A 10,618-nucleotide genomic window follows, 5' to 3' on the forward strand; every position below is an offset into this window, starting at 1 on the left:
CAAGAAGACATGAGAAAGCTAGACAGGTTCAATATGATAAAGAATTGGGAAAAGCCCATTTCCAATTTCTTTTGAACCTTTTTATTTCAGTAGTCTTAAATTTACTGCAGTGGTCATATCAACAGAATCAAAGAATTATGGGGGTTGGATGTGATCTCTGGGGCTCATCCAATCCAACTCCCTGCTAAAGCAGTTCCCTATAGCAAATTGCATAGGAGAGCATCCAGGCGGCTTTTGAATGTCTCCAGAGAAGGAGACTCCACAGCCTCTCTGGGCAGCCTGTTTCAGTGCTCTGTCACCCTCAAAGTAAAGTTTTTCCTCATGATCAGAGGTAACTTCCTGTGTTCCAATTTGTGTCCATTTCCCCTTGTTCTGTCCCTGGGCACTGCTGAAATGAGGCTGGCCTTATCCACTTGTTACCCATCCTTTAAATATTTAGAGTGATAATATCCAGTCAGTCTTCTCCAAGCTGAAGAGTCCCAGGTTTCTCAGCCTTTCCTCATAAGGGAGATGCTCCCTGATCATCTTTGTGGCCCTCTGTTGGACTCTCCAGTAACTCCCTGTCTCTTTTGAACAGGGGAACCCAGAACTGGAGACAGTATTCTAAACGTGACCTCACCAGGGCAGAGTAGAGGGGGAGGATCACCTCCCTCGACCTGCTGGCCACGCTCTTTTCAATGCACCCGAGGATGCCATTGGCCTTCTGGGTCACAAGAGCACGCTGCTGGCTCATGGGCAATCTGTTGCCCACCAGGACACCCAGGTCCTTCTCCACAGGGCTCCTCTCCAGCAGACCATTCCCTAACCTTTTCTGACACATGTTGTTATTCCTCCTCAGGTGTAGGACTCTGCACCTGTCCTTGTTGAACCCCATCAGGTTTCCCTCCGCTCAACTCTCCAATCTGTCCAGGTCTTGTTGAATGGCAGCACAGCCTTCTAGTGTATCAGCCACACCTCACAGCTTTGAATCATCAGCAAACTTGCCAAGGGTGCATTCTATCCCCTCATCCAGGTCATCGATATTCCTGTCTAGTCAAAACATACTGAAAAATGAAGACATGTATCTGCCTTCAAGACATTTGACATTTCCATCTGGTTTATGTACTTCACTAGATTTGTGGTCACATGTAAGTATGTAAGAAGATTTAACAGTGAAAATCTTACTAAATGTGCTCTGAATTAACTCGTTATATAAATTTATCTCTAAGATAAGGGGACGTAAAACCCAGATGTAGCTGTCCTCCTTATCCTGGCTATGATATTTACTTTGCAGTAAGAGCAACTCAAATTGTATGATTCAGATAGATAGCAGTCAAATGGCAGAATAAGTTGTTGGTTTTTTTTTAATCTTTTTAAATAAATTAAAGGGCTATCATAAAGAGTTTATGTAAGCATTGATATGTCTGGCTTACTCATCGCATCACAGTGAGCATATATTGCTCTGAATTTTGGATTGTTATAAAGTGTGGTCTGCTGCTTCTGTGCAAACTAAGCACAGAAACTGGGGCATCAATAACACATAAACGCGTACCAATATGCCAACTCAGTGACTGCCATTTAATGTAAGCTGTTACTCAGTCCTCATTCCCTGTGCTAGCAGATGGAGCCATTACACTTGCAGGAGAAGCTAATGATTCACTGTAGTGGAAATGCTGTCATTGCTTGAACCAGTGATTGAGCACCTGGTGGGAAGGCGGGGCCAGCCCAGGGGAGCTCAGGTGCAAGCAATGTGTCTGAATGACCAAGAGGGATGGAGCCAGGATCCACCCCTTCCCAGATCTCATTTAAGGGTTGGCAGTGGAGGTGAGGGTGTCTCATGTGGAGATTCTTGCCTACCTAAGGGCCTTCTAGGCTTTCTGAAGGTGAGCAGCTTCTTTCCTTTATTTCTGTGCCTGCTGTTGTGTCTGAGCAAATGCTTGCTTGCTGTGGCCTGGGATCTTGCTGTTTTGCTGTCTTGTTGTGCTCTCTGTCACATTGTGGTCGCATAATAATCCCTTCTCCAGAGACAAGGTTGTTGTTTTTGTTGTTTTCACCTACTCTGAACAGGCCGAGTACTTCATACATCTGATCATGTGTACTGGGACAGTAGCTTTCTTTGGAGCTAGCCTTCCAGCCATGGAGACACTCTTGTACTCTGAAGTACAAAATAATGTGTAGAAATTTCTGTCTGGAACACAAGCTTAAGAAAAACTCTTTATTTGGTGCTTAGTGACAAAATTAGTATGCACTTTGCAATCGCGTAAGTGATTGTGGCCTACTTAAAGCTGAGGTTGTGTGGGTAAACATACCAAACAGTATCCAGAATATACACAACACAGGCAAGTGACATTCAGAAATAAACAGAATATTAACAGTATGTAATTACAGTGGTTCTTAGGCTGTTACACAAGTCTTTATATTGTGCATAAACAGGTAGTGGAGGTCAGAGCTCAGTAAATCTTTCTTCTTGCACATGAAGGAAAAATAGAGTTCTTGTTGCAGGTTATAGGCAGTCATCTTCTGGGAAGCTGGGAAGTTTTTTGAGGCTCGCATAGCTTCTAGCCAGAAGCTATACCCTACTGAAAATGCCTAAACATGCAGAAATACTCACACTTTACAATAACTAAAATAGCACAAAATTCCATATTTGAAAACTTCTCTTTAAACATGTCACCTAAAGACACTAATTCCTCTTCTTCCTCATTTAAAAGCTCTATTGCAAGTTTTCTGGCTAATGGCTGGAAGGGATTACTTTTGTTTAAATAGCTTAATCCTTTGTCTATTAATAGATGTCTCCAAACAAATGTTATCTGACCTTCTATTGCATGACAGAACTGGGTAAACTCAGCTGTTCTGGAGCATGCCTTTTGGTGCCTAGAAGTATCAGTGTATCTTTATTTTGATATTAATATATACTTGAAGAGCAAGGCTTTAGGGAAGAAATAGCTTTCCAACTACATCCTAGTACACATGCATAAGGAATGACTAGACCAGTCAACGCTTAAGTTCTTGTATCAGGAGGTTGTCAGCCTTAGCTGTATATACGGAGAAATCTGTACAAAGAGAGGGTGATTGGGCATCCTAAGAGTTCAAGTTTCTTCCAAGAATATTTCTATTGCTAGTTGAATTTCAAAAGATCTCTTCTGCCTACAGTTAAGATTTTCTTATTTACTTCCTTAGTAAGTAAAGGAACTTTGAATCTCCAGGGCAAAAAAATTACTAATCCATTTTCTCTGATTGTTTTAATGTGAAAATCAGAGTCATAGTGACAGTTGCTGAGAGCTCAAGACAGGAACCATAACTTTCTATGACAAAATTCAATTTACTCATAAGCAAAGCATTTGCTGATTGCAGCAGAAACTGCTCTGCAAAGGACAGGTTATTTTTCAAGGAGAAGCATATCTGCCAAAGAAAAGTATGCTTTGTGTTGGGTTGTGGCGAATAAAGAAAAGGAAAGGATGGTCAGCATTGAAATTCTCTTCTATAGCCATGCAAAGCATTGCAATGCCAGCAGTAGCAGCTGCGGCTTCTGTGCCTTCCTCATTCACTTCCACAAAAGCCTTGTGGACAATTTTAGAGAGGAAAAGGTCATGTGCCCCTGACATTCCTGACAAATCAGCCTTGGCACTGTCAAATATGTCCAACAAGCCCATAGCTGCTAAATCTGATTTAAGGTCATAGCTTTCTTCTAGTACAAATTTTGGCAAATGTACATGGACATCAGTGGAATAGAGATGCTCTGGACACGTCCACTCCTGGAGCTTCTCAAAGGTGAGCTGCTTTTCCAGCTAGAATTAAAAACACAAGAAGCATTACATATCATCAGTGTAGAAGCGTATTACATTCAGTAACTTTTAGATGGTTATATAGAGTGCCATACAACAACTAAGCAAGTATACAAAAATGACTATTCCCTGTTTTTAATAGCACCATACAGACAAAATAAATGTTATTAAGTGAAGTCAGTGCAGTTTTCAGTTGACAGGGTAAAAACAGATGTTTGCTTCTTGTTGCTAGACAGAGAATACAAAAACATGTACTGATAACTAAAACCAATCGTTCTTTCTGTTATTCTACCTAAAGGGAATTAGGTAATTAAAAACCATTAACAAAATAATCATCAGAGAGATTGAAGATGCTGATACATTCCTAGCTCCTGTTTATTTAGTAGAAAAGTTTGACTAATGTAAGTCTAAGAAAATAAAGACTTCCAAAGGTAATAAAAGTTCCACCATGAGAACAAAAAAAAAATGTAATTTTGTTTTCATAATCTCCTTCAAAGTTCTGTTCAACAAGCTAACGGACATAGGAAAAGCAGAACACAGCTTCTCTCTCTGATGCATGATGTGCATGTATCTAAAAAAAATATGCTTGAAGGATGTGGGGTTCTAAGAACATAGGTTAATTAAGGCTTAAATTTTGAGTGGCTGAAGGTATTTGTTAAATAACTGCATTAGCTTAGATGGGTCACCTTCTGCAGTCCAGTGGAGTCATCTTCAATATCATCAGGCAATAGGATGATCATGCTAAATTCTCTTTCATCATAAGGCAGCTCCAAAACGCGGGTATTCATGTCAGAAATGTACCCAAAACGAAATTTCTTTTTCTGATACATCATTTTCACTGTCTTTCTTTCATTCTAAATAGTTAAAAGGTACAGAAAATGTTAAAATACCAATTTAAAGAACTGGTGGAAAACATAAGAATTGTATTCTTGCAGAAACCCCTACTGTGCTATATCAGGTGACTTATAAGGCTGCCTCCTTCAGATTCCTGACTGGCTGTTTACAGTCAGATAGAATGAATTTTCATGTTTCATTCTTTGTAGTCTTTTATAGCACAGTCATTGCGGAGACTGAAACAGGATTTGAGTTGCTGTACCTTCATATTTCTCTAACAGCAAAAATAACCAGTGTTAGAAACCGAAGATCAACCCTGTTTAGCATAAATCAGATGACTGAATACATATCTCATAGAGCTGTTCCACAAAATATAGAATGAGAAAATGGGGCTAAAACAAAATGTGCGATCATTTTAATACATTTCATACCAGCCTAAGAACAGAAACTCAGCCAGGCATGCTCAGAGTCCTAGGCTGTGTATGACAATTGCCTCTTACACTGTTCTAGTGACAGAACAAATTGCTAAAAATGCTGAAGTTCATAAAGAAACTCTTGTGTAAACTAAAGCATTCACAAAAGAGTTCCTGCTTGCATTCTCTTATTTTACTTGTAAGTAAAGCTTTGTTTAAGACCTATTTTTTAAACTTTTTTTAAGATACATACTACCAAGATGTAGCTGTTGTACCTTATTCAACCGAAATGGCGTGTCAGCAGTGTTGGCTTCCTCAAATTTCTCTGCCCAGTTCCCTTTGAAATAAATAGCGTTTACCAGTACCAGCTTGGTCATGCTATTAACTGAGCCTTCAGACAGCAGATCAGGGATTTTACCTTCAGAGGGCACAAAAAAGGAGAGTCACAACGAAACCTTGTAACCCACTGATTGCATTTGAATTATCTGCAAAGACAGTGATGCCATAGAAATATAAAATTCTAGTCCATTCCTCTGATAAAAATGGTCTCTCTTCAGTACCTGTTTTTTTACTTCACCTTACTTATTAATAGTATATGCTATGATAACTTTTGATATGCAGTAACTTGATGAAAACATAATATTTGTGGTTACGACTGTCACATACAACTTGTCATCTCCTGTGGTTTGACTCTAGCTACCCAGATGAAAAGGACCCAGGGCAGCCCAAGCTGCAGTGAGCTGCAGCACATCACTTCAGGGTTGCATCCCCCTGCCACACCTGCAGTCAGCTGTGCAAAAACTAGAAAGTACCCAGTCTTAGGATTATTGTATTAAAGATATAAAATGTGGACCAGGCTGTCATTTTAGGCAGTCAAATTTAGAGAAGATCTCAGATTCATGAGTAAATTTGTCTGTGTACCTAGCCTGCGTGGGCTGGCCTGAACACAAACAATGGATTTATGTAGCTGTTGAAATGTGCTTAGGTCTTCTCTGGTTCTGTCAACAAATCACTTGAATATCTCAGGACAAAATGAATATTCTCCATAGGTGGCAGGAAATAAAGGCTCTTCCTGCTCCTAAAGTATGCAAAACTGCCAGTTACTTCATTAATGAAAAATAGTTTACCTTCAGTTTTCTCCTCTACCCACTGGTTAATTTCTTTCCGGGCTTCACCATAAGCCTGAAGAAAATCAACTGCAGCCAAATCAGCTCCATATAACTTCTGAGTGTTAGTCAGGAAGTCCTAGATTTTGGAACATTAAGAACAGCTGTTATTGCGCATAGATAAGAAAACATCTCTTTACCTTGTAGATAACACACAAATCAAACAGATCATCACCCGTTCTGAGGTGGGGCTCTAGCAGTGCATTGTCTGTTAGGGTTTTTTTGTTGCTGTTTCTTTTTAAAACATCAGTGAGTAAGCGTCACAGTACATCTGCCATGTATACAGGCTCAAGCGTGAGTAAGAAAATAAACTTCCCAGATAGAGCTGCAGAGCAATAAAAATAGCAATGCCCAAATATGCACAGAGGTACAGTTCCCTTGTAAAGAGGTGTGCTGTTTAGACACACTGGGAATCTCCTCCCAGATAAGTGTGTTCAAAAACGTTTTAAGTAATGTAGTATTAGACCAATGAAAATCCTTTTTTTAAAAAAAAAAAGCGAAGGAATGGGATGTTATATATACTCTAAGCTAAGAACCTACACAGCTTGCTTTTTCTCTTGAACCCCAAAGCAGAACTGAACATGCAAAGAAAGGGATTTGCTGCGTAACATCTCTAGCAGCCTTTTGGATGTGCTGATGCCTATAGATGCAGAAATGCATATGTACAATGCTTGTACTGTCTACCTGGTAACTTTTAGAAAGATGTCTAGGCACGTTTTTCTCAAATACTCAGATGGCTGCATTCCTATAAAGACAGCAACACCTGAGACACACCACTTTCTGATGTAGAAAGACAGTTTTGACATCTGGACTTGCTATCATGGTATTTTTGCTATGGGGAGCATTCTGGAGACAGGAGAGCAACAGATGATAAAGTTTCAAAGCCTCCCCCAGGTTCCACCACACAGCTATATTCTGTGTACCCCCTACCGGCAGAAAGCTGTAGGACTTCTCTCCAAAAAGCCGATTGGCAATCCGTAGGAGACAGGAAGAATCCCTCCTGTTTATATCTGCGGTCAGAGCCCGGAATCTTGAGTGAATATTTTGAACTTCATCGAAATGAAATGTCTGAAATGAAAGACATGAGCTAACTGCTGCTAATGCTGTATTTAAAGAACGCGCGGCATATCTGTACGGTGCCTCTGGTAGTTAGGTTGAAGAGAGAAAGAAGCTGGAAGCTGCAAACGGCAAAGAACAACTGAAACTGTCCCTCAGTGCTTTGTCAGCCATGTCACTTGTATTAAGCTACTGCTTTATATTTAGCCTAAGCTGAAGCTGTTGATTGTGACCCAGGGTCCTATTGGAGTGCTGTCTGCATGTTCCTCCTCCATGGACCACTGAGATTGTCTGAGCACTGGAGGAAGATGAGGTATTAAGAAAAGGGAAAGCTATCATCTTAGGTGGTTTTATGAAAATAGAAGTGCTTTCATATACAACTATCACCTTAAAATTAAAAGCTGTTATAATATGAAATGCATATGCCCAGAGAGAAGCTGACTAGCCAAGGTGTGCAGGTAGGGCAGCAGGAGCCACTGTAGGTTTTGAGTTTTGGGTGGTGCTGTGTGGAGCTGGAGCTGGACTTAGTGATCCTCATGGGTCCCCTCCACCTTGGGGTATTCTATGATTCCAACTTAGGATAGGATTATGATCCCAGAAACAAATTTCTACATGCTTGCAAACACCCTTTGTGCTCATCAGTCACTATCTCCTTAATTAACTGATGTTCTCATCAATTAAGCATTGTGCTAGGGGAATGTGCATTACTGAAGGTTACTGGGCCAAAAGACTTTCTATCTCCAACTCCCCTGTGCTTCTCTTGCATTATTTCTTCTCTCAATAGATTTCTTCCTGGGTGGGGCTGACAGCTGAGTTATAAGGAATATACGTTCAAAGTCTGTTTGTACAAGTAGTGATTCAGTTTTATTGTCTTTTTACTAAGAACAGTAGTGGTTAATGATCCAAACCAGTTCTTCCTAAAGTCCAGAACACAAAGGTGAGCTTGTTCATAGGGCAAAAAAGTTAACAGAGACCACAGTGACAATTCTCACATACTTCCATTTGCACTAGTAGGCATAAGCCTTGTAAAGGAAAAAAAAAAAAAAGGCAGGGTCCCTTTTGCACAGGAGGCCTGAGAGGAAATTGGCACACTGCTACCTATGCTAGAATTTGCAGTTTGCAACTGCTGTTGTGAAACCACCAGCTCTAGAATTCTCACTTTAAGTACAGGAGCTATTTACACCAGCTCTCAACCAGGCTGGGATGTGTGAAAGGACTGATGAGCTGGGTTCACAGCAAAGCCCACAGTGAAGGAGCCACACCATTTTCTTTTAACCTCTGCTGCCTAACCGAAGGATAGGGTGAGAATGGGCGTGTGAGCTCTGCTCCTCAGAAATACTGGGTGCTTGGCTGCTACAACACTGGGAGTTGGGTAACATCATCATGTATTATAACAGTTATCAGGCTTAAAATATGGAGTTGTGGTGTTCTATATTTTAATAATGCTAAGTATATCTTATAAGTATGTGTACTGTTACTAAATACGTATTGCAAAACAATAGTTCTATGTGGAAAAGGCTCATAGAATCATAGAATGGGTTGGGCTGGAATGCAACTTAAAGCCCACCCAGTTCCATCCCTGTGCTGTAGGCAGGGCTGCCCCCACCAGCTCAGGCTGCCCAGGGCCCCATCCAACCTGGCCTTGAACACCTGTAGGGATGGGACACCCACAGCTTCTATGGGTGCCCTCTCAGTGAAAAATTTGCCCCTTAACAAATATCTCACTTAAATCTTTCCTCTTTTTGTTTAAAACCATTCCCCCTTGTCCTATCATGAACTCTAGTAAGGACTTGTTGCTGGAAACTCCAATCAATTTAAATTAAGACTGATAAATAAGTGAAATGACTTTCCAAATTCATCGATTAACCAGTTTCATCAAATGAAGTGAGAGAAAAGGGCCATCAGTGAACTCGGGAGGAGGGCTCTGGAGCGCAGCAGTGGGGAGGAGTCAGTGAGAGTGACAGAAATCTTACCCCAAGCTCACACAAATAATGCTCCTTCTAGTTGTCCCATCTCTAAAACTTAACGACTTTTAATTTCAATAAAACAAGAGAAAATGCTGCTGACCTTCAGGACCTGTGCCTCCGTATTACCTCTGGACCCGAGAAGGACCATGGCCAGAGCAGCAGAAATACTGAGAGGAGAGAAGAAAACATTTCCTGATGGGTTGGTCTCATTAACCCTTCTGAAGAGATCAATTGCGAACCTGCCGTTGGCGTTGCTCAGGCTCTCCATGGCTGCAGCTGAAAAATAAAGGCTTCAGTGAAGGCTTCAGAAAGCACTCCTCAGTGACCTAGTGCAAAGTTCCAAGGGCTGGATTCATTTCAGGCTGCAAGAAGCAGAGGCACAGCAAGCACGCACTTACCTCCTGTGATGCTACGCAGCTGGCCAGAGGCATGCAGCTGCTGGGGAGGACTGAGCCGGCAGGAGAGAGCCCTGCAGTGAGCTGGAGCTAGGGCCACTGGGAGCTGCGAGGCCTCGGGGAGTGGAGTGAAAGGTGCAACACTGGGGCGGGCAGATGGTTACGCAAAGGCTGGTGGCAGGCAATGCTGTAAAACCTTTCTGCTTACGCAGCTGGGATCCCTCCTTTTTGTTTGCAGTGGGATTTGCGGATATGGCTGCTTCTAGCTTCTCTCTTCTCAAGGCTTTGCTTTATGGCAGATAATGTGATTTTTTTTTTGTATTTAGAAAAGGAACAAACATGCTTTTGCTTTCACTTACAGCGTCGCACTATGAATGCACTCCAGCAGCGGCCTCTAAGGGTAGGAAGGGGAGGAAAAAAACTCTACTTCTCACTGTACTACCATCCCATTCCCAGACAAAGCACTGGGAGCAGAGGCTGCCCACTCCTGTTCCACCTACCTCAGTCAGGGCCAAGAAAGCAGCCCTGACTGAAAATCAGCCTGAGAGGCAGCACACTGGCAGCTTCCCTGCCTGAAATGGTGACTACTCACTGCATTCAAGGCATGGCACACTCCCTGACCTGGGCACAGGGCCAAGGAGCAGCAGCAGCATCCCATCTGGAAACAAGCACTTGCCTTGTTTAGTCTGGAGAAAAATCCAGGGAGACTTCATTGTGGCCTTCCACTACCAAAAAGAAGCTTATAAATAAGGTCTGATAGTGACAGAGTAAGGGGGAATGGCTTTAAACTGAAAGAGGAGATTTTGATTAGATGCTGGGGAGATTCAGGCTGGATGCTAGGAAATACTACTTTTCTGAAAGAGTGGTCACGTGCTGGAATGGGCTGTCCAGGGAGGTGGTGGAGTCACCAACCCTGGAGGTGTTCTAGAAATGTTTAGATGTTGTGTTGAGGGATATGGTTTAGTGGGGTTATGCTGGTGCTAGGTGGATGGCTGGATTGGATGAACTTGTAGGTCTTTTCCA

The 10,618-nt window shown here is 41.9% G+C and overlaps 1 protein-coding gene across 1 annotated transcript; it reads right to left on the reverse strand.

Annotated features, from left to right (window-relative positions):
• Nucleotides 2,181-9,960, reverse strand: SERPINB1 (serpin family B member 1). Its single transcript, XM_021386314.1, has 7 exons — nt 9,599-9,960; nt 9,301-9,476; nt 7,108-7,245; nt 6,139-6,256; nt 5,287-5,429; nt 4,451-4,618; nt 2,181-3,767 (listed from the first exon to the last, which is right to left on the reverse strand). Exons 2-7 carry the CDS (start codon nt 9,466-9,468, stop codon nt 3,366-3,368), a joined length of 1,137 nt encoding a protein of 378 aa, XP_021241989.1. The 5' UTR covers nt 9,469-9,476; nt 9,599-9,960; the 3' UTR covers nt 2,181-3,365.

The sequence above is a fragment of the Numida meleagris genome, chromosome 2, assembly GCF_002078875.1.
Source record: "Numida meleagris isolate 19003 breed g44 Domestic line chromosome 2, NumMel1.0, whole genome shotgun sequence".
Classification (NCBI taxonomy): Eukaryota; Metazoa; Chordata; class Aves; order Galliformes; family Numididae; genus Numida; species Numida meleagris.